Genomic DNA, 24,141 nt, shown 5'->3' on the forward strand with positions numbered 1-24,141 from the left:
CGGCTCCCCGGCTCCAGCCCTGCAGGGGGCTCTGGGAAATGTAGTCTTTGGAGCGGTGGGGTGCGCTACGCGCATGCGCAGTGCGGTGGCGATGGCGGCAGCGTGCGGTGTGGGGAGGCCGTGCCGCGAGTGAGCAGCGTGTTGGTGCCGGTGGTTATTCCGCCTGCGGCTGCACCTCCCCTCAGCCCCTCCGCGCCGGGCGCCTTCAGGGCCGCTTGCGGGGTGTGTTGGTGTGACCCTCCCCTCCCAGAGATGTCTGGGGCGAAGGAGAAGAAGCGGGCCAAGAAGATGAGGAACCAGCCGGCCAGCGTCACCCTTCCTGCAGAGCCGGGGCCCTTCCCCGGCGGCGGGAGCAGAGCCTGCCCGGCCCCAGGTAAGGCCGGGGTGGGTGGTCGCGGAGGGGATGTTCCCCAGCCCCCCCTCTCAGGACCTGGTGTCCCAGTCCCCTGCGGCCGGCGAGGCGTGCTCGGTGTGAGGGCGCCCCAGGGTTTTGTCCCCTGCCCTTGATTCCTTTAACCTTGATTTTGCCGCAGATGTCATTAATATGCGCTTCTCGGTATCATCCATTTGGTTACATGACAAATCTCTTGCCGCCTACTGCAGTTTCTAGCCTTAAAATTAATTCAGTGCTGCACCCCATCCAGTGACTTCCCTCCTCTTTCTGTCAGACCTGGGAGGCGCGGGAGGAGCCGGGTTAGCCTGCTGGCCCTGCTATAAATGCACTGCTTTTCCATCAGATCAGCGTGCCCAGCCAATTCTCCTTCTGGTGCTTATGGCTGCTGTATTTGTGGAATAGTATTGTCTTGATGTAGCAAGTCATTTCCCTAAATTAGCAGTGTTGCTAGGTCATTTCTGGAGCATTTGGTGCACAGGTAACCTCTGCATCTGAAGATCCTGTCAACCTGTATGCCACATGCTTTTTTCATCTCTGTTTTCACCTGCATCCTTTATGCTTCAGTTGAACTTTTGATTTCCACACCGCTTCCTCTTCATGTTTTTAACTTCTTACCTATGTTTCTGTGAAAGAAGGCACACATAAGAGCAGGGCCTGATACTGTGAGGCCTTCAGAAGTTGACAAATTGCATCTTTGTGGTTGAGCAGAAAATGTCACAGTATATTTAGGTGACTGAAGAGTTTCTAAGCAGACAGAATGACACAGCGAATTATGGAAGAAGATTTTATAATATCATTACAGGAGTGCAGCCAGATTAAGCACATTTTTCTAACTTATATGTAGCAGTTAACTTCTAAGATAACATGGTTATGTGTTTTTTCTCCTGTCGAATAGCATGCATGTTCATCAGTATAACATTTTTCTGTAGTGTATTTTGATTTTATGGGCCTATTTTGTAGAAACAGGAGGAAAAATAATCCAAATGGAAGTTATGAAACTGTGGATCTACATAGTACCTGCAATAATTTAATTTTTCTCTAGATTCAGTCAGTCACTGCCTTTTGAAATACTCTTCCATCTTCTGATTAAAATATTTAGTTCCTTCATTCTTGGGCAAATTTGGTAACGAATGGTGTGTTTGTGGTATGAGTTATTTGCTGTAAGTTACCCTCTCATGATTGACTTAGGCTCTAGTTATACACAGATTTGCTGGCTTCAGCAATCCCATGTGGAAAACCCAGATCAGGGAGTTACTCCACATAAAAACTAACTTCTGTTTCTACCCCATTTTTTTTTTTTAATCTGAATTACTGCAGTTCTGCATGATGTGTGGTTGTATCAGGGCTGCAACAGCATTGCTGCTGAATACAAAACTTCAGCTTCATGCTTATTTGAAGTGGAAAAAGGAGATTCTTTGCCATTTTAAGTTCATTCACCTGCAGCAATTGATGCTGCTGGTGATGAATCTGCTCTTGGCTGTTCCTCATGCCAACAGGACAATGGTATAGGCTTGTTTAAGAAGCTGATCAACCTGAAAAATGATTTTTTTTAATCTCTTGCCCCATTTCCTCTTATACACAGGTTGGTTTTCACTAGAGAAGCTTCCTGAACAGTATAGCCTCCTGTTCCTGTGTCTTGATGCAGTGGTTGGGGTGGTGGGAATGGCTGTCTGGGCCCCTTTTAGTCCAGTTGTCCAGCACAAACTGCCTGAGAACCACATCTCAAGTCGTACTAGAGATCCTAACCAAGGTTTAACTGAATAGGTTGAATATAAATTAATCTTTAAATATGGACTTCAAGGCTCTCTTAAACTTGAAGTAATGTTAGGTACTTGTCACTCTTGAAAGGTATGTGTGTACTTTTAGAAGCTTACTGTAGACTTTTAGTTTTTTTTAATTTCAATATTGATTAAAATGCCTCTACCAGAAAAGCATCTTATTGTACCAGCATACATCTATCATGCTTACCTTATTTATTGCTGTAACAGAAGTATATGTGAGACAAGAATGCATTGGATTGGGGGATGGGGGATGGAAATCAAGGGGCAAGAGGCAAAATATTAACTTTATTGGTTTGGTACTAAAACCCTGACTAGACAATAACAAAAATTGGTACTGATGTTATACAGACTGAATTTTTTAGTCAGGTCTTTCCTGTTGGGTCTGGTGAAGGATTGGGTACCATTTTCAGACTGGAAAAGTTAGTTATCTACTGCAGGCTTGCTGCAGGACAGTGCAAATTTTTTATTTCTTCCTATAAAGAAAAAAGAATTATGATTTCTGATGGCTATTTTTGGTACATATATATACAGTAGGAGGAATGTGCAGTGCAGCCTTATGAGGAAAGAGTTGCCAGTTACTTAAACTGCTTTGCATTCCTGTTACCTCTCTTCATCTCTTAAACCCTCCAGGAGATGCTCTTTCTGAGCACCAGTATCAGCAGCAGAAATTTTTGAATCGATCATCTGGGCCTTCTTACAGGAAAGACCAGTATTTTCCAAAAGGGCAAAATAGAGGAGAGAGAGGCAGAGGAAGAGGAGGATGGCAAGGAGAACGCCAGAGCGTTTCTGAGGAAATGCCAAGATACATAACAGGTTTGTATATAATAAAAAGGTCATAATTTGTGTGTCCAGGACAACTTGTTGGTGATTAAATTTGCTGTCTTTATCTTTGTGCAAAAGCAAAAATTAGAACTGATGCTACATTCTTCTGTTTTTCCTAATTTTCTCAAGTACTTGTGTACTGGAAGGAATGACCAGCTGTTGTTTAATGAGTCCTTTCAGATTTCTGAGCTGAAAAGTTGCACTTGTAATGAAGGATATGCATTTTGGTTTCTCTTTGCAGCAAAATGAGTACTAACAGTCACTTGCTTTTAATGTAGCCAGCGAAACTGATTTTGCCCATGATGTGAGTTAAAGACAACTTTCCATCTAACAAAATGTTTATTTGGAAATAGTAGCTTCTCGGAATGTGGAGGTACTCTGATAATAGATACAGTTACACAAGCATGAAACAAGACCAACCTTTGGATTCTTATTTGATCATTTTAAACCAGTCTGTAATGTGATTACTGCTTTCCTTTTTCCATTTTTTTGTCATCTCTCTGAATTCTATCTGAAAAAATCACTAATTTAATAAAGAAGTACTTAATGCAAATAGGACATGTTAGTTATACCACAGCTTTCAGATTCATTCATGTGTAAGTATTTGCTTAATCCTATCTGTAAGTTTCAGAGTATCTAAAGAATCAAAATTTCTTCAGTAATCATATACAGTATTTACTTCTATCTCAAGAAGACTGATGTACTGGGAATACTCTACTGGAATTCAGTGATGTATGTACAGTGTCCATTTCTTTGATTTTTGCCATTTGTCGTGCTCTGATGCATTCTTTTCATTCCAGTGTCTACTTTTGCTCAAGCTCGTGCTGCTGAGATCAGTGCCATGTTGAAAGCAGTTTCACAGAAGTCTTCAAACTCTATGGTTTTCCAGACTCTCCCGAGGCACATGCGAAGGCGAGCAATGAGTCACAATATTAAACGCTTACCCAGGCGGCTCCAAGAGATTGCCAAGAAAGAGGTATAAGTGTGCTTTACGGTAATTGATAAACTATAGAGTGAGTGAGTACACAGGTTCTCAGGCTTTGACATCTGGCTTCAAAATGCAGGAATGCCTCCATTTTAGATGGTGGTCTCAAGTCTCACTAACCACTTGTCTGTGTGATTATTGGACATCTTGAAAAGTTTAATTAAAGTAGTGATGACAAAAAGGCCCACTGCAGGAAGGATTATTTGGACAGTACCTTGGTCCCAAGGCAAACACCTGTCTGCTTTGCACCCCACCACAGCTGTAGCCTGCGACCCTGCTGGCCTCAAGCCAGCATGGCCTGTTCATGACCAGCATGATGGTTCACATGTTATAGCTCAAACATGGGAGGTATACTGGAGTTGTTGGCAGGCTATGTGCAGCTTAAGACTTACCAACTGTCTGTTCCTGGTTGCTCATGAAACTCATTTTGTGGCAGTGTCACAATGCTGCTGTGGAGTTATTTGCTCCTTAACCACTATGGCCATCCTGTGTGTTTTTAAAAAAAGGTATAAAAAAATTGATCCAGTAGGATTTTATTGTAAAAGGAATTGTCTGATGTTTGGCATTGATCACTATTATCTCGATGCACTTCTTAAAGTGATCGAGTCAGTTTACTTGGTAAATTTTCTGTGTATAAAGGTTGACTTGTATTCTTTTTTTCCTTCCATTGACATTTTTCTTAGTTCTTTAGAGGCCTTACCCACTCCACCTTAAGTTCCCGAAGATAATTGTTCATGATTGAGAAACTCGATTTTGGTTTATCTATGGGTACCTTGATACACTTGTGTGGGTGGGGATTGTGCATAAATTTTCAAGTCTTAGCCTTAAGGATTATGGAGAACTATCATCAGAATAAAGTCTAACCTAATACTAGTGCTTCCTGTATCTTTAAATATGTCAGCCTTTTTCTTCTGCAGAAATTTGTCCTCTTGAGATTTACTTCAATACTTTCTCTTTTAAAAACAGGCAGAGAAAGCTGTACATCAGAAAAAGGAACAGTCAAAGACTAAATGCCGCAAAGCTAGAAGGCGCCACATAAATTTGGTAGCAGAATTTAATCGTAGGCAAAGAAAGAATATTTGGCTGGAAACACACATTTGGCATGCAAAGAGATTTCACATGGTAAAGAAATGGGGATACTGTTTAGGAAATAGCCCTACAGAGAAGTGCTACAGGGCTTGTTACCGAGCCATGACAAAACACTGCCTTCTTCAGGTACCACCCTTACATCTGTTTTCTTTGTTATTTTACCAAGGTGAAATAATCAACTGTTCAGTTGTAATGAATATTTCTGTCTCTTTGAAGTACTGTTGTGTCAGCTCTTTATAACTGCTAAGTATGAAATGAGTGATTTCATAATAGCAATGAAGGGCCGAAGTATCAGAGAGAGTAATGCGAACCTTTGGAAGAGTCTTAAAGTAACTACAGCTGAAATACTACATCTTCAGTCTTCTCAAGGGCTAAGAGATTAAGTGAATCCCTGCATCATCTTCCTGATTAGGATGCTATTGAAGACAGGCGTTTTCTTCCATGTCCTTTTTTGGTCTGTTGGTTTCAGAGGCAGGTTAGCCCTCAAACGAGAAATGTTTGAGAGATGTCCTATAACTAACAATTTGAAGTAAATAAAAAAAAAAAAAGAAAACCAATCTCTCTGACACAAATTTTATTGAATGAATGATTACTACTTCTGTATAAATTGTGAAACTGCGTCTGGTACTTCATTGCCAGGCTCAGTTTCAAGAGTTATTCTTACTTTACCACTATCCTTTTGTTTCAGGATTTATCATATTATTGTTGCCTGGAGTTGACTGGTAAAGAGAATGAGCTTCTGAAGCCACTTGCTCAAATATGTAGCATTGACACAGGTAAAACTTATGTAGTGCAAAAAAAAGTTAAGAATCTTAATAGACTAAAGGATGACCCATCCTTTTCCTTTTTTTAATATCTCACCAATCTCAATCATAGTAATAGAGTTGATGCCGAGTTGTGATTTTTTTGGTTGAAAAACATAATTAAAATGTCTCAGACTAGGACTATATGTTCTTATTTTCAGGTGCTTGTTGCTTAACTAATTGTGGTGCAGGATTAGCCCACACCCAGATTAAATTTAATTTTTTAATTTTTTTTTAAATGAGATTATTTTGTTTGAAAGTAAGGATCTTCTTCTTTAGGGTTAACATTTGGAGAGGCAGGTTGTCTGTCTGGAAGATTTGAGGGTTCCGTGAATCTTTACCGAGCAGATCGCTATCCTCAGGATATGCTTGGTCCTGTTACATTTATTTGGAAACCCAGGGATGGGTCTGAAAACAGACAGTTGTGGATCTGGATGCATCCAGCTCTTAAACAGGTATTTTTTGTTTCTATATTGTTGAACTCTGATTTCTTTATGTATTGTACTTTTTTAATGCTGAAGATACCTTCTGGAAAGTGCAGAAGATCTGGTTCGAGACCATCTTAAGAACCTGAACATGCACAAGTCCATGGGACCTGATGGAATCCATCCACAGGTCCTGAAGGAGTTGGTGAATTAAGTTGCTAAGTCACTGTCCATTATATTTGAAAACTCATGTCAGTCGGGTGAAGTTCCCAACAACTGGAAAAAGGGAAATATAACCCCCATTTTCAAGAAGGGGAAAATGGATGACCCAGGGAACTACAGACACTGTCCCGCATGACATCCTTGTCTATAAATTGGAGAGACATCAATTTTATAGATGGACCACTCAGTGGATAAAGAACTGGCTGGATGGCCGCACACAAAGAGTTGTGGTCAATGGCTCTATATCTGACTGGAGGCCAGTAATGAGTGGTGTCCCTCAGGGATCGGTGTTGGGACTGGTCTTGTTCAACATCTTTGTTTTGAAAGTTGAGGTTGTTCAACATGGAGAAGAGAAGGCTTCATGGAGACCTCATAGCAGCCTTCCAGTATCTGAAGGGGGCCTGTAAGGATGCTGGGGAGGAACTCTTCATTAGGGACTGTAGTGATAGGACAAGCAGTAATGGGTTCAAACTTAAACAGGGGAAGTTTAGATTGGATATAAGGAGGAAGTTCTTTACTGTAAGGGTGGTGATGCACTGGAATAGGTTACTCGGGGAAGTTGTGAATGTTCTGTCCCTGGCGGTGTTGAAGGCCAAGTTGGACAGAGCCTTGGGTGAGATGGTTTAGTGTGAGGTGTCCCTGCCCGTGGCAGGGGGGTTGGAACTAGATGATCTTAAGGTCCTTTCCAGCCCTAACTGTTCTATGATTCTATATAATACTCTGCTTTAGGAATTAAAAGTTGGAAGATTTTCTGTTGTAATCTTACTTGTGTTCTGCAGCTTATTTTTACAAAGTTTGTACAGAAGCATTTGAGCATTTTTTTTAGTGTTTGAGCTTGTTAAAAGTTTTCTAGTGCCACTTGTTTTGGGATACATTTGCAATATGATGTTGCTTGATTCATATCCTTCCCACTGGCACCCCCAACAGGCTAAGTTTAGTCTCATCACAGAAAATCATAATCTGATAAGTTATGAACTTTAAAAAGATAAAAAAGATAAAATTTCGTGCACTGGCAAGTTTTCTTATAGTGAGTGAAAATAAATTTTAGGAACATTCAGTATTGCTTTCAGCTTTTGGTAGCAAAACCTAGACTTCAGCAGAATGAAGTTTATTCCATTAAATCCATATAGGAAAATTGTAGAGTGTAATTGTAAAACCTGTGCTTAAGATTTGCAATGCACATTCATCCTAACCCAAAATTTTCATTTTTCTTAAGGACATACTGGGAGAGCTAAAAACAATTTTTCAGTGTTCAGAGCCTGAGGAAACCTATATTCCTGAGCTTGCTACAGCATCGGTTCAAGAGGAAAAACAAATGGATGTTGTTCTGAGTGTTGGCAAGAAAAGAAAGAAGGAGGATAAAGAAGGAGAAAAAGCTGTGCCGGTGAAAAAAATAATTGGTGACGGCACTAGAGACCCATTCCAGTCCTACACTTGGATTTCGCAGACTACTGGTGTTGTGATCAGGTTTGTTCATAGTAGAAGTTAGAAACTGTGACCCATAACATTTTACTATAGCTGAATTCTGTCTTAACAGTTCTGGGGGAAAAATTGTGTGTTGTACAATTGTACATTAATTTGAAATTTTCCTCTGTTTCAGTGATAGAAGCATGGAGATTCTCAGATATAGACTGATTGGCCCATTGTCACATTCTGTCCTTACAGAGACCTTGAAAGCTGCTTCTCTACAAACAGTAAGAAAATCGGCAATCTGGATGTTACTGTAATTTTGATAAGGTTTCTAGAATGTGCAAGCTTGGTTTTGCTAGAAAGAATCATAAACTGTCTAGCCTTGCTTGATTATAAAGGGTAACGTATTTGTTTCTACTCTTAACTTCTCTATATTGAGCCTTTTGACTAACACTAATCTCAGGAGGAACTCCTATCTGGATTTTAAATGGGGCTAGGAAGAAAATAGAAGCAATGGTTCTGTTGAGCAGACCGTGTAGTTTCTGCTGTAGCAATGTATTCTGCTGAGAGGTCCAGCATAATTCATATTCTCTATGACAGACCATAGGTCATGTTTCTCAAGAATGAGCACCTAGAGCTAAAAAGCAAAAGATATAAGGTATAGAAAACATTTGTGTTTTCAATCAAATATGCAATTTCACCAGGATTTAGTATTTTGTTCACTTCTTGTCACATAGCATCACTGTGGTTTTAATGGGGCTTTTTGTTTCTTGCAGCTAACATGATGAGGCTATGAAATCTCTGGCTTTCTGTAAGAAATAATTCAAAACCAGGAAGTACTGTGGATTGCTTTGTTTATTTTTTGGAGCATAGGTTACACTGAGCAGCTTATTGAGGATTACCCTAATGTGGAGTATAGGAATCGGCTGCATTAAAAAAAATATTTTGGTTTGAAACTTGCAGAGGAAGAAAACAACAATAGCACTTAAGGCAAACTGAGAGTGAATTCCTACTGATAGGAAAGACTGAATAACCACTTGACTTTAATTAGATATGTTGTTTTTCAGGAAATGGCAGATTCAGAAACAGAACTGAATAACTGGTGGGTAGAAAACTGCAAGGACTCTGAAAAAGTATCTCTTCATCAGTGTCAAAGTGCTATCTTTGAGCTATTAGAAGGTATTTGGGCATTTGGGTGCTATGGGAGGATGGGGAGACTCTTTAACTCTGATGGTCAAAACAGTCATGTCAACTGGACATCAATTTGGAAATGATTATTATTTTCTTGATCAAGAGAGAGATGCCATTGAGCATGTGCATAGGTAATTACTGTGGCACGTCAAAGATTTGAGAAACGTTACACTAAGTTTTTGTAGGGGAATTTTAATCTGCTGTGTAATCCAAACTTTTAATAGATAAACTTAATGGATAAAATTGGATAAAACTTAATAGATGAATAGGAAATAGAATCTTGTTTGTGATTTTAGATTTGAGATTGCTGATGGGGTATAGTCTGACATATACTCTCAGTCTCCTCATACACACCAAATTAAGGCACTAAGTTATATAATAACATCCACCAGATAAAGTGGTAGGCTCCTACCCAAAGTGAAAGTATTATACCTTGCTTTATATATTTCTTTTCTAATGACCAGTATATTTGACTGAGTGTAAAGTATCACAAAGTTAACGTCTCCTCAGTTTCTAGCACTGAAGAAGGTAAGGAGCTGGCTTTGGTGGCTCTCATACTATATACTCGAGCTATCCAATGTAGTTAAGCAGAGATGAGGTAAAACTTAACCCAGTTTTGGATTTCCTTTAGCTGGAAAATAAATGTAAAACAAAGGTTGGTTGTTCTTTAAGAGATGTGCCAAATGCAAAGGATAAATTGAGTCTGTAAGTGGTGTGAGAGTGATCTGATTTCTATGTTAAGCATAAATAATTGCAAAGTAAGTCTTATGCTGCTATTGTTGTCTTGTTATTGGACATTTAACAAACATTGGTGAGTTTAAAAAGCATGTTAAATTGAGTGAGTACTCTGGATTGCTTCTCTGGCTTACAGTGGTGTCACATCCCTGCAGGTGAAAATGCACAAAATAATAGTCCAGAAAAAGATCAGAACTTAATTGGTGGTTTCATGGCAATGTTCATCTGTGTATTTTTAAAGGGATAAGTTCACCATCTCAGCTGCCTCCAGGGGCAATACTGGGCCTCACTGTTGGAGATCCTCGAGTCAATATGCCAAAAAAGAAGAGAAAAGCTATGCCAGACTTTGAAAAATTCCAAGGTAAGATACATTGCTTATGTTATGCTTCTGGTGGAACTGCCAAAGGCAAGAGGTGCAGTTCCTCTATATACTTCCTTTTCATTGACTGTCATCTTTTACTGATTGTCTCTTGCTGCTTTTCTCTAACATTGGATTTCAGAATGTGTCATTCCCCTTTCCAAAGTCCCTGGCTGAACAGAAATAGCTTGAAAGTTGCATAGGTTTTAGAACAGCAACTGTGAGGGAGGGATATGCACCAAAGCTGGTCTTGTGCTCAGTGGAAGCCTCTGTCTGACCATACAGATGATCCAGGTTCGAATCCTGGCAAGGCCAACCAGGTGCTAAAAGCTACTTAGTAAGTTTCTGTTTGGTGTTTAGTCTTCCTGATGCTGTTGGTCTCTCCAAGAATATATGTACTGTTTCTGGTTTATAGTCCTACAATGATAAAAGCTGCAATTCTACTGGGGAAAACAGAAAAAAAGCCATTGCAAGATTAGCATTTCAAATGGCCACGATGCTGGTTATGTTAAAAAATGAAAGATGCAGTCATGACTTCTGGAACTTTAATTTCAGTACTGACTTACACAGTATTCCAGTGCAAAATTCAAATTCAGTTGGATGTGAATGTCTTTGAAAAATATGCAAGAACATATACAGTGGAGCTTGTGTACAGTGCTGCATAAGCATTTCCAATTAGATTGACTGGACACAGACTGCATCATGTAAAAGGAGAAATATAGTAGCCAGTTAAGCAGCAGGAAACAGGGCAAGCTGAAGGTTTAAGAGACTTGAAAATACTTAATCTTGGTGGTGTGTTTGCAGGACACAATAATAATCTAGCTTTTCCTTTCACTTAAATCAGGTTGAACACCTGTTTCAGTTTCTGTCTTTTAACTCTCTGGACAGCTCTGTCATTTGAAATTTCTTTTATCCTCCTATTCTACCCTTTGTATCTAGAACAGCCTTTATCCTGTTAATTAGTTCTGCTCAGGTAACTTTCTCATCATTAATGTTCTGTTGGAAATGATGCAGCATACATGACCTCTGCTTCGCTTCCTTCCTGTTGAGAAGTAAGGTGAGCTATATAGCACTTGTTTACAGATACTGGTTTGAGTTGGTAGAGGAGTTGGCAACTACAAGAAGCAATTCGTCTCCTTTCATTCTGCTTGCAATGTCTGTGAAGATGTGTTCAAGAAGGCAAGATCGGCAGAAGGCATCTAGGCGTTGGAAATGTCTCATAGTAGTTCTCTCCCACTATCAGAGCTGGTTGTCCCTCAGGAAGCAGGGCTGTGGTAAAGAGGTAGTGATGTAAGATGGCCACCTTCAAGATCTTCCTGCTTGGGGTTATCCTTTGCTTGAAAAAAATCTTCTAGATCACAGACATTCAGAAAAGCTGGTGTTGCTTTCTGGTTTCTTTCTGGTTTTTTTTTTTTTTGTTTTGTTTTGTTTGTTTGTTTGTTTCATCCTGAACTTAAAACTGCATCTGTCTTCTCCAATTCGTATTCGGGAGAAGGAAGAACATCCTTGTTCAGCTAGCAAGGGAAGGTAAATCGCATGATACCTTGTAATTTAGGTTCTGCTAAAGAAGTTGTTGTTACACACTACTGTGTAAGTTAAGTAGGCAGAAAGATGAAAGAAGACAGGCAATACAGCTGTCTCTAGTAGAAAATCAAAAGGAGATCATAGTAAGTGAGTAGAAAAGGGGAGGGGGCAGGCTTCTTACATGAAGTAATTCAGGAGAGAATAGGAGGAACTGATAGTTCAGTAGGGAAAATTGCTGCTAAGTGACTTCCTAATGTTGTGTTGTAAATGTTACAGGAGCATTCGTGATCTCCTGCGTACTTATTACATGTGCAGTGGGGAAATCGTATGGCATAGCAGTTCATCTCTCCTGTGTGAGAAACTCAGGAATGAAGTCTAATTGCCACTCTCCTGTCTTCCTCATAAAGTATTCCTAGGTGTTAGCTGGAAAGAGAGGCTATTGTTACTTTCCAAAGACTGTCGATCCTAACCTGACTTCGTAGTTCAGTATGACGGCTGTTATCTCTGCCTTAAAGGGCCTTCTTGTTCAAGTAAAAGCAGAGAAGTGACTTTTTAATTAGTTCCCCATGGCCCTGTTACTAGCCGCCCTTGGAGTGAGATTATTGAAATATCCAGCAGGAATTTCATCAAAAGCAACATACTCCCAAAGGTTATTCTGGTTTGATTTAGCATTTTTGCCAGCATTTTTCCAATCAGTTGTGTCCCCTCATTCTACTAGTTCCTTTGCCAAGAGTAACCCAGGAGTGGACACCATCCTCCTCTTCAAATTATTGAATGGCAATTTGTTTAACCAAAAAAGGAAGGAATTTAATCACAGCACACAGCATACATCATTACAGCAATAGTGTTACCCACACTTCCACAGTAACCCCACCCTAAAAAAAGGCAGACTTCTGTAAGATCTGTAATTCATTTGGATGGTATTGATTTGGCCCTTCTGTTGGAATAAATCTTTTTATGAGCCTTAGAACTACGTAAACTTTCTGAGCCTTAGCTTTGATGTAAGGTTGCTTGGATGTGGTAATATTGTGAGCTGATCCTTATTTAAAAAATTTTAGTAATCATTCATTTGCCTTAGTGATGTGTCATGTTGATTGACGAATAAAAAGGAGCTGTTGCTGTATTCCACACTTTTTTTCCCTTTTTGCTTCCTGGACATTCAAATGCTATTATGGTTAGCATTAGTAAGATTAAAACAGCACTGCATATGTTAGCAGATTCTGTATGACCTTTAGCCTCTCTTCTTTTATGTTGTATAAGAGCTAACTGATTTTCTTAGGAAATCTTTACTAATTAAAAGATGCATTATTTATCGAGTGAGTAGTTTAGTCATCTTCTTTGCTTGTGGATTGTCATACATGCAGTCTGTGAGCTCATACACATCTGTCATCTTCCCCTGTCTCCCCCCACCTTTTCAGTTACTCAGACTCCTGAATGCATATGTATGTGTGCAAGCTGTGTGTTACAGATACATGTTGATGGGATTTAATCAAGGAGCTGTCCTCGTTTCTTCAGGCTGGGGGAAAGAAAGTTTGTGCATAAATCACTTTTCACTGTCTTCTCAGCAGGTTTATGCCTTCTGGAAGTCAAGACTCCTGGTAAGCAGTCAGCGCTTACATGACTGCAAATTAGTGCTATTCTTTTCTCCATTTTAAAGAGCACTTTTGACATTTTTATATGCTTTTATTGTCTTCTCTTGAAGAATGCAAATTCCACTGCCTTAAATACTGCTCAACATGGAGTATGGCAGAGCTTTTAAACAGTCAGTGAATGAGATGCATAGAAGGAGAATGCATCATGAAAGATGAGTGAGGTAAAGGTCTTTCTGCAGACAGAGTCCTTGCTTGCAAATACACCTCTTGCAGAGGTTTAGGTATGTGGCATCAGTTGTCCTGGTACTGTGCACCCCTATGTATATATGGCTCTGAAACTGCTCCTTAGCAGTGCTTATGTTTTTGCTTTTCCTGCTGTTTCCTAATAGAAGGAAGGAAAAAAATTCAAACAGAAGAAATCTTACTCTTAGGCCTGTCTTCTAAGACTGTTGAGATAACCAGCTACAGAGATCCGAACAACAGCTTGAAATAGAACAAAGCCTTCATCTCTCTGCCGTGTCTAAGCGACAACCAGTGACACCAGCAGAAGTACATAACATGCTGATTGTCACTGAGCTTTGTGTACTTAGTAATGCAACTGCCTATTTCCTGCACTTATTCATCAGTAGGGTTATTTCCCTACTACTGTTTCCCTACAGTGACCTTAAAATGTGGACTGAAGAAAACAGAAGGGAGGTAAGAAATAAGAGAACTGGTGTGAGGATTTGGAATTATGATTTGAATTATAGTATGCTTGGTAGAGAGATTAAATTTGAAAGGGGATTGAGGAGAAAGAACATAGTAAGAGAAGGGTATTTTAAGATAGTGAGGAGGGTATTAGGTGGACTGTGGTGATGGAAGGAGACTGACTTAAAAGAGCTTTCTAAAGTGGAAAAAAAATTGTGCCATTATAGAGTATGGGAATCGTGAAGAACTCCAAGAATATGGCAAGGATTGACTAACTGAACTGTTGTAATAGAAAGAAGTAGTTAAAGAAAAAAAAAAATAGCAGAGAAAGTTACAGTGAATAATTTACAGTTGAAGAAACTAGAACGTGTTTAAATAACGTAAAGAGATTCTGGGGTTCACAAAGGCTTTCTGCACAGAAAATGAAAAAGTCACCTTATGTTAGCTATAAGTCTGTAATTTTCCTCATGGGTTATCTGTTAGAGTCCGAAAGGCATTTCCCAGCACCACTACATACGATTTTGTTTCTGTCTTCCTTTCCTTCCTATGCGGCATTGATATTTGCTGTATCTTCAGACAGAACGTGCCTTGCCTCTAGGAGTGTTGAGCTGTTGTAGATTCTTGCTCAGGTTCCTGTCCTTAATTTTCGGTCTGAGAAGGAATTCTTACTCTCTGCTCATTGGCAGGGAATTGGCAAGGATTTTCTTTTTAGTTGTATTGTTCTTAATTTGAACGAGTGCCACCCCAATCTGGTAATTTCTTCAGTATTTCTTCCTCTCATGTAAATGTGACTCATCAGCAAGAATGCATAGCAAGTATTAGCTTAATAATACCATCAAACTATCAGTAGTGCTGCCATATTTACTGTTTCTTTTGATGGATTTTGCAACTCCTAGTAATGGGGACATCTTAAAGATTACAGATTTTAAATAAGCACTGCAATTATGTTTGGCAGTCCCTATTGTATCGAGAGCCCTCAAAGTCTTTGTCAGCATTAACTGGAAAGATCAGTTGAATTGTCTTTTGAAAGACTGCTTAAAGTGATTTTAGAAACCAAAACAAATCCCAACACATTATGTTCTTTTAATATGTAAGACTTTGTAGATGACAAAATAAGCATCAGTCCCTGTAAGTTTCAATCACAAAACTATGACTAGGCTTGTTATATTGTTTACTGGTAAGAATTACTTTAAATATGGATCAGCATGTGTTACATACTGTATACTGAAGGCTTTTGATCCATAGGTCACTAAATGCCGGTACACATTCTCTTTGCTTTGGTTGGATTGTGAAGCTGAAGAAGAGATTGTTTTAAGTATTAAATAACCTGTCAATTTTAAAGCTAAAAGTATTATCTATCTTCAGTAAGGGACACAGCTGCTGGTCTGCATTGACATAAGCAAAGAATAATCCCTTCCTCAACGTGCAGATCCTGAAAAGATCCAGAGTGGGAAGCTAGTGCTAAATAAGTAGTTGTATACTAGTGATACTCCTACAAGTATTTCCTGTATGTACTTTTCTTAAAGGTAATCCTTGCTTCTCTTGTAAGTTTACTTAGGTGGACATGTTTCAGGCTTTGCAATGTTGCTGTTTCTGATTTTCAGCAAACCTGTTAAGCTTCACACTCTGCCTGAAAGGTCAAATTCCAGAATATAAAAGGTGGCATGATAAAGGTTTAACTTATATTGCCAACGGTGATGTCATTTGTAATAAGAAATGTATGTAAGAGAATGCTAGGTTAATGCTTCTAACAACTGTTAATTTCATATTTTGTATTTGGACAAACATGATAATAAGACAGCATTTAATAGTCTGTTTCTTTAGTTGTCTGCTCATTGTACTTACGATAGTGAAGTGGTTTTGGTAATTTGATACTTAAGCCGTGAAAATTGTTTGAATTTTGTTTGAAGGTTCTCTTCTTTTGTAGATAATGATAAAGTTAGGCAGCTGTACCTGGAGGGTGTACCTGTAGAGTGTGCTCACAGCTTTATCTGGGACCAGGACATCTGTAAGAACGTCACTGAAAATAAAATCTCAGAGCAGGTAACTAAGAAGGTGGATTGCCATGGAGAAAATGGCTGATGGTCCAGTGAGTCCATAGAGTGAGACTCTTGAAACTTACGTAAATCCAAGAGCAGTAGTTCGCTAATGTCATAGTATCCAGCTGCTGTGTTGAAGTCTTTGAAGTTCTTGGAAGTTCTGTAGTCTTTGTGTAGTGTTCTTGCACAACCACTGTTTCTGATTCAGTTAAAAGGAAGCTTTATTGGGTTGTCTACAGGACTAAATAGTTGTGTATTTATTTATCAGAAGGGTTTGGAATGGGGTTTTCCTACATCAACTTGACTCATGTGCAGCAAATAAAAGGGATGAAGTGGCACAGTCTCTGGCCATTCACTCCTCAGTCTTAGCCAGGATGATTCTCCTGGCAAATGAATCACTGAATTTGGAAGGACATAAATCCCTCTGGTTCTGAGCTGCACCACACTATGCTGTGGGCATTCTGAGCAATAACCTGTGATTTGCGGAGAGCTTTAAATATGCTGTTGCAGGTTTGAAATCTCCTATCTTGAAGTTTCTTTTGACAATGGAGGAGTAACCCATAGACTGTATGGGTAAAAAGGTGATTTAGTCACAAGAGGTGATAAATTTTCGGCACTATTATGATCAAAAAGAAACAATATTTGTATGATAGAAACATCTCCCTTAATCTCTTTATAAAAATAAGTCTTGTGCTCTTTCAAACTGGCTGACGTAGTGTAAAAAAAGCAGAGTGCTTACCTACACTAGTGCATAGCAGTTACTACCACAATCTTTTTGTATATGGCAGTGTTCTTTGTGCTGTCGTGAAATGAAGTATTTACCTTATGAAACAGCTGATGCAGAAGGGACATTTAAAGCAGCAGTCTGATGGTCTTTTTTTTTTTTTTTATAAATGCCTTCTTAATGGGCTACAATGAAATATAGCAACGGGTGATTGGCAATGCCTTGGTGCCAGGATGCTTTATGTGAAGCTGTTTCGTGACCAAATGTTCTTTCCATTTCCCTGGATGTAGTTCAGATTTGCTCCACTTACTGACAGACTGTGTGAAAGCACCTGTTCAGTTTAGTCTTGTGCACAAATCTGTAAATACCAAGTTGAAATACTTGTTTGTCTTCCTTCATCTGTGCTGTGCGTTTTTGCTCTGAGTTTCAGTACTTGCTCTTCATCAAGGTCTTTAGAAATAAGAAGGGGAGAAAAAGAGTGCTTAATACTTTTTTCTAAAAACATTTTTTTATATCTTGATGAAGGTCAGTTTGAATATGTAGCATATTACAAGTATATTTTTCCTACTTACAAGCTTATCTCCTGTGTCCTGGAAGGGTATATGGAAGAAGGGAAAATGGTTACTAACTTACAGGAAATGTCTGCTCCTTCTCAGGATTTAAACCGTATGAGAGCTCAGTTACTGGTACCTGGATCACACCTTGATTTGGGTCCTCATGAATCTAAGATTCCCATACTGTTGGTGCAGCAGTCAGGGAAAATGGCTGGAGAAGATCGACCAGGATGGGGAAGTGGCTGGGATATCTATCTCCCAAAGGGCTGGGGCATGGCTTTCTGGATTCCTTTCGTAAGTGACTTTGCAACTTGCAAGTAAATATGAGAAATTACATAGTTTGCTTCAAAATAATTGATTTTAGAGAGTATACTTTGCATTGCATAACCAATTAACAAATCAAAATCCCACATTAAGAAAGGGTGTATGAACTGGTTGATAACAGAAGCTTGGTAAAATAAACAATAGCTTTCCATATATTCTGTTTGGTATAACTGTGCCCACATCGCAGTCTAAAGCAGCAAATCAGAGTGGGGACTAAGGAGAGAAGGCCGATGCTATAGCTGTTTGGTTTTGTGTTTCTACAGGCATATGCCTCTAAAGAGAAATTGTTTGGTGCCTGCTGCTAATCTATTTCCAGCTTGGCTATCTCCACCAATCTGTCAACAACTTGATTTGTGAGAGAGCGTAAAACACAAAGTTTGAGTTAAGCGTGAATATGCTCCTCTGATGCTGTTTGGAGCATCCTGCTTTGAGTGTTTGGATGGAAATTTTAATGTCTTTCTGCAGTTAAATTTACGCTTTTAAATGTGCAGAGGATAAATAGCAGTGATACCTATTGTACAGTTAAAAGAAATTGGGCAGTGACTATGTCAAAGTAATATGACATTCCTGGCAACATACAAGATCAGAACCTGTGAAATTCTCTTTGGTTTTGTTGATAGTTTTTCAGAATTAAAGATCATGACTAACATTTTTGTTGAAATTGGCATCTAGAACTGTGAAAACTATACTTAAGTTTACTTTTTTTTTTAAGCTAGAGTGACAGACTTTCCGTTTTCTAAGGCAGTAGCTCTGGAGCATTAATGTTTTGTTTCAGTTAGGAACCTGAAATCAGTGAAAACATTGCTTGTTTTGGTTTGGGTTTTCATAACAGATATACAGAGGTGTACGAGTCGGTGGCTTGCAAGAGGCTTTAAAGCATTCTGAGTATCGAAGAACACCTCACACTCCAAATGATTTCCCAGACTGCCAGGCAGGAGTGCAGTTTGCCAAAGAACTGGAAACCAGTCTTCTTGAAAAATTCAAACGGTAATATTAACTTAAAAACTGATTGCAAGAATGAAATAATAGTAACAAAAAAGAATACTACTTAAAATACTCTTTAAGTATATGTTGTTGTTTTCATTAAAACTTTATTGAGATTTTTCACTAGCATTTTAAATCCTAGTACTAAAGAAAAAGAAAAGAAACCTAGATATATTTAACACAAAAGCTCTGCTAAACAGGGCATATAAATTAACTAAAAGCTTCTCTTCTCAGAGATATGCTCAGTTATAAGTCTATAACAAGACTGTGTAGCAATAAAATAAACAAAGCTATTTCAGGCTCCCTTAGCAGCAAATGAGAGAGGAGATAGGAGAAGGCAAAGACAGAATATCAAAGTATGTACAAAGTGCTAAACAATAAAGTGAATGAAGAGGTATATTTCAGTGTCCACTTCTCAAATACCAGGTATTCTGAAGTTTGCCTTCATTTTCCTTTCCACCCCTAACTATTCTATGATTTTCACTGCGGTAAATACAGAACTCTTTATCACAAGTATGGGGTAGCTGGAAGTGTCCTCTACACCAGCTGGTGTTGGTTCCCCTTCCAGCTAGGAGGGGAAGTAGAAGTTTAGAGGAAAAGGTGATGGTGTCAGTCCCAGTATATAGAAATATCCAGCATGGCTGAAAGGATAGGGTGGTCAGAAGTACAGCGGTGTTGTCTAGAAGTATAACTTTAAAATTCTTGTTGCATGAGATTACAGAGGAAAGCACAATTAACTTTCTTTTCTAAATGCTTGGTTTTGAAAACACAAAATATCATTAGACCAACAGGATAAAGCAGACAGCCTTTTGAAGTGCTAGGGACTGAATAAGAGCCCAGGAAACAAATTTTCTTACATACTTTATTTATCATTTAGACGTCCACCTGCAAAAAGGCCAAATTATATCAAGCTGGGTACTCTGTCTCCTTTCATCATTCCTTGGGGGCAGCTGACAAAGAACTGGGAAGAAAGAATGAAAGCGTCAGGAGAACTTGTACGTCCTTCTTCCCCTCACCCTGAGCACTGTGCAGTTAAAGGGCATAGTTTTTGTGACCCCAAAGCAGAAAAGATGAAAGAAGCTTCCCCCGAGACTAGTGAAGTGGAGGAAGCCATGGAAATAACAAGCTCTGAAGGTGCCTTGAAGACAGGGGATGTTACAGGCACCCAAGACATCGGTGAGAGAGATGAAACTACTGCAAGAAGTGATTTTATTGTTCTCAGGTATGTCAAAATGATGCACACGTGTGAGGTGGTATTATTTTATGGGGCATTACTGAACTGGGGAAAAGATTAACTCAGCCTTGATTATTAAGATGAGAGAATTATTTGATCCAAATACAGTGAGGAGATTAAATAGTTTCATTGTGGATCAGAATTTGCAGTTGTGTAGAAGTCCTTTTCTGGCTTTTCCCCAGCAAACTTGGTGACTTGGTGAAGTCAATTTCTTAAATTATCTTAAATTTAACACTTGAGTTTAATGTGTTCTAGAAGCTCATGTTTGTGATTTTAAAACTTTGCTAAATCAGCAAATCAGCTTGCATTTGCTTTTTTAATACATCATCACAGGTGGTTTTTGCACTGCTTCATAAGGTCGATAAAGAAAACAGAATCTCCTGCATTCCAATGCAACGCATGAGGGCAGCAACAGTGTTTGGAAAGTGCCTGAATGCAAGTCTTTCCTTTTTGTTTAGTTATCAGGGGAAGAAAACATTGGTAGTTCTGGACTGCATTAATGCCACTAAAGGTTTTAGAACATTTGTGATTTAACAGGTTTTGTGGGTTTTCAGCAGTAGTGTGTCCTTCTGAAGAAATACCTTCACACAGAAATTCCACTCACCCATGTTTTTATGTGCTAAGAGGGATAAATATACTACCTTGGAAAGTTACAGGAAGCCCCATGGCTTTTTCTAATCATTCTCTTGCAAATATGTGGGGCACTGTGTTTCTGTTGTTAATAACTATCCTTGATGTTCTTAAAAATTTGTAATAGGAGCGAAAAACTACTAATGCAGTTATCAGCCTGGTGCTATCCCACTGCTGGAAAAGATCGACGAATCCGCCTTGTGTCTCGACTGGGACAGAAGGAAATGACCGAAGATGTCTTTTTACCAATCTTGATGAGCTATCCAAGGGCTCTCGTGTGGGTCAACTTGTCTCTCTTGAGAAAAGGGAACCCTGAATTACATGCCATGATTTGCATCCCAACAGAAGATGACTTGCTGTATCTAAGCAAAGACAAACTCTTCTGTGGTCCTCAAGAACCCAAACATCGTGATATATTCAAGCACAGGGTACAGAAATTAAAAGAGGAGAAGAAGAAGAAAAAAAAGGATAATGTAAAGGCTCTAGAAGGTGACGCTCCAAGTGTTGCAGAAGAAGAAACAGCTGAGGAGCATGAAGACCTCATTCTTGGTCTTTGGTCAGATACTCTCCCAGATGTTACTTCCCACTGCTCCAGAACTCTCTTGGGATATGTTACTCGAGGGGATTTTTCATTGGCTGCAGGCTGTGGAGAAGCCCTGGGTTTTGTTAGCTTGACAGGGTTAGTTTATATGTTGCACAACCAGCCAGCAGATAAAAAAGGGCTCGTTTTGTTAAGAACTCCAGCATCTTTACAGTACAGATTTGCAAGACTTACTATTGAGGTTTAATTATCATTGCAATGCAGTAGAATGCCAAAAGTACCACAGAACATCTGTTTTGTAGCCTTTCTGCTGTGTCTCAAATTGGTGGTGATTCTGAACCCCAAAAATGTCTTAGGGATTATGAAATAATTAAAATCTTTGTAACATTATTAATGAAAACAACTAATGCATAAACAGACTTAGTATTACTTTGGTGTCTGCGCTGCTAAGGATTTTTAACAGTAACAGGTCCATTATCATGATCTTTATCTCTAAAGTGTATTGTTCATTTTCCATTTCAGAGCAGCAGATAATATAACAATACACAGAAAATCATTCTTCTCCTTTTAGAAATCTTCTGTTCAGGTGGATAGGAACATTCTGGTGCACTTTCACATGTAACTGCATGCAGTCTGGACCAGGGTGTATAGCCAGTGGCTTTTCCCAATTCCTTGTGTCTGAATACGTGTGGCTGCAGTGGAACAGAGCTACATAGCACAGAAAGCAGAAGGGTACTTACTGTGGTGGAAAAGCTCCATGCTTAAATCAAATGCAAATTAAATATAGCCCAGCTATATAATCTTGAATTATAGCAACTGGCACTCTTAAATAGGAAAGTGTATCAGTCTCTCTAGTCTGAGAGAAAAAAAACTGTTCTTGAAAGTTAATGAGCTTTTCAGATGCAAATTGCTGGTGATGGGTCAGCATACATTTTCTCTTAATAAATGATATTTTGGTTCCTTAAAAAAAATATTATTTTTGTATGGAATGTGCTAGGATTGAAGGCTTCTTAATTTTATGGTATGGTTTATGAATGTTGTTTAAACAGAAAACTTGTATGCTGGAGGGGTGAGGGAAGGAAGATGTTTGATTTGACTGGGATGGTGTGGGTTGGTTTGGTGCTTTGTTGGGATTTTTTTAATGATAGCCTTAAGCTTCCAGCCATTCTCAAGTTGTGCAGCTTGAGCACAAGTTTACAATAATACCTTGTAGTTTAGTAGCGGCATGATACAAATATGTGCCAGTTGGTAGAATTACCCTGAAATGATCATGTACCAATAAAAATGTAATTATTTGTGATTGAGGAGTCTACTTGACTAGGCTTGATTTTTTTTTTTTTTTTTTTTTTTTTTTTTTAAGAAATTAAGTGTGTGGATCTGTAATCACCAGCTTTGTCTTTCTAAGTATCAGTCTACAAATTAAGCCCCTCATTCACAGTTTCCTTTGAAAAAGGCCTAGGTGAGTAGACTAATGTTGGCTGGAGTTGTTCGGTGGAGGACGGATTTAGAGTTCCTTGCCCGCAATTATTAAAATTTAGGGCCATTGCTGGATTAAATGTGGTACACACATGGGGAAGGGGGAGAACCCCTCTGATCACAAGAGAAGTATTGAAGCGGGGATGGATTTATTTTTTCAGTCTCCAGAAGACTGATTTAAGAATGTGCACTGGTGGGATGGAAAGATGCAGCCTCCAGCACAGCTTGGACTGCAGCTCCATGAGAAATTGTGCTGAATGGCTCCAGCATCGTTCACCTTCAGTGCACCTGATAAAGCGATCATCGTCCCAGAAAGGTCTTGAGGTATCTGCACGAATGCCGGCAGATGGCCCCAGAGGAAAACGCTTGGTGCTGCGCAGGGCTGGGGTTCACACGCTCAGCGCAGTGTGACTGCTGCAGCCTGTAGGTATGTGAGAATAAGGAGCCCCTTAAACGTTACAGCCTGGCTGCTCTGATCAAGTTCTCTCGTGGTAATAATCCTGGGTTTAATGAACCTTTTGAATTGTGAGCCCAATTGAAATATTTCTCGGATCAGAGTTTCCATAGCTGTGTTTCATGGGAAGAAAGAAGGGGAGGTGATGTTTATATGGCTTTCTCCCCCTTCGCCTCCCTCATCTTTTTGGTAGATGCATATTTTCTTGCCTCACTAGACCTGGCTCATGTGTGGGAAAGAAAGAGGAGAAGCCCCCCCACCCAAGCTGTCAGTTTTTTCTTTTCTGCTTGTAGATCTTTTGTTCACTGAATCTTTCCCAGGTTTTCAATTTTTTTGAAAAACATCTGGAGCCTTTTTTCTTTTCCTCCTGTTGGTAATTTCTGCCAGGTTTTCATTTTGACACTTCCTGTTACTTTTCTTTGATTCCCATTCTCTATTTCTGATTTATGATCCTTGTCTCTGGTGAGCCAATGAACAGAAACTGGAATCCAAGTGCATCCTGTTCTGTATATCTTGTAATATTGTTACACAGTTGTTTTCCTTTAAGTCATTGATTTATGTCTTAAGACTTCACTCTCCTTGTAAAATGCATTGCACGCCTGATAAGCTAAAAATGCTCAAAGCTCTCAGCCAAAGTTTGTCAGAAAAATACTGTGACTTTGTGTAGCCGCACGGAAATTTTTATCTGTGGTTGCGATTTCCAGATTCTGAGCATCTCAAGGGTGACTTAGTCATAAAAACTGTGTCAACACCAGATAATCAAACTATGGATAATTAAACCTGTTATCTCTGCATCCGCTGGACAGAATGTCTCTGTTCATTATGTTGAATCAGGTGTAGTCTGTAGCACACGTCTGTTCTTGGCCTGTATCTTGCTGCAGTTACTATGTTCGTTAACTGCCCCAGAGCATCTGGGTCCATTCCTACAGGCTGATACATGAGCATTTTGGGAACGCAGGAAGCTCTTGCCCAGTGAAAGAAGCTCTCACAAGCTCTCTGGCTCACATGCTGTTCTCCAGATAACTTTCTCAAAATGGATGCCAGCATGAACCCGTAGCTCTCGTTCCTTGCTTGGCAAGAGCTTTTGGATCCTGAAATGAAGCACAGAAGGCAATTCTGGCACTATCTGTAGCACTGTGAGGTTCTCGAATTCTAATGCACTG

General features: G+C 39.4%; 1 protein-coding gene across 1 annotated transcript; it reads left to right on the top strand.

Annotated features, from left to right (window-relative positions):
- The first annotated feature begins 60 nt into the window (after positions 1 to 60).
- POP1 (POP1 homolog, ribonuclease P/MRP subunit) lies at positions 61 to 22,348 on the top strand. The gene is made up of 15 exons (XM_065668688.1): positions 61 to 373; positions 2,806 to 2,988; positions 3,798 to 3,973; positions 4,949 to 5,197; positions 5,760 to 5,847; positions 6,154 to 6,329; positions 7,738 to 7,988; positions 8,122 to 8,215; positions 8,999 to 9,110; positions 10,099 to 10,218; positions 15,946 to 16,061; positions 17,438 to 17,629; positions 18,492 to 18,646; positions 19,521 to 19,865; positions 20,635 to 22,348. Exons 1-15 carry the CDS (start codon positions 253 to 255, stop codon positions 21,293 to 21,295), a joined length of 3,039 nt encoding a protein of 1,012 aa, XP_065524760.1. The 5' UTR covers positions 61 to 252; the 3' UTR covers positions 21,296 to 22,348.
- The last annotated feature ends 1,793 nt before the right edge of the window (positions 22,349 to 24,141 follow it).

Source organism: Lathamus discolor, chromosome 2 (genome assembly GCF_037157495.1).
Source record: "Lathamus discolor isolate bLatDis1 chromosome 2, bLatDis1.hap1, whole genome shotgun sequence".
Taxonomy (NCBI): Eukaryota; Metazoa; Chordata; class Aves; order Psittaciformes; family Psittacidae; genus Lathamus; species Lathamus discolor.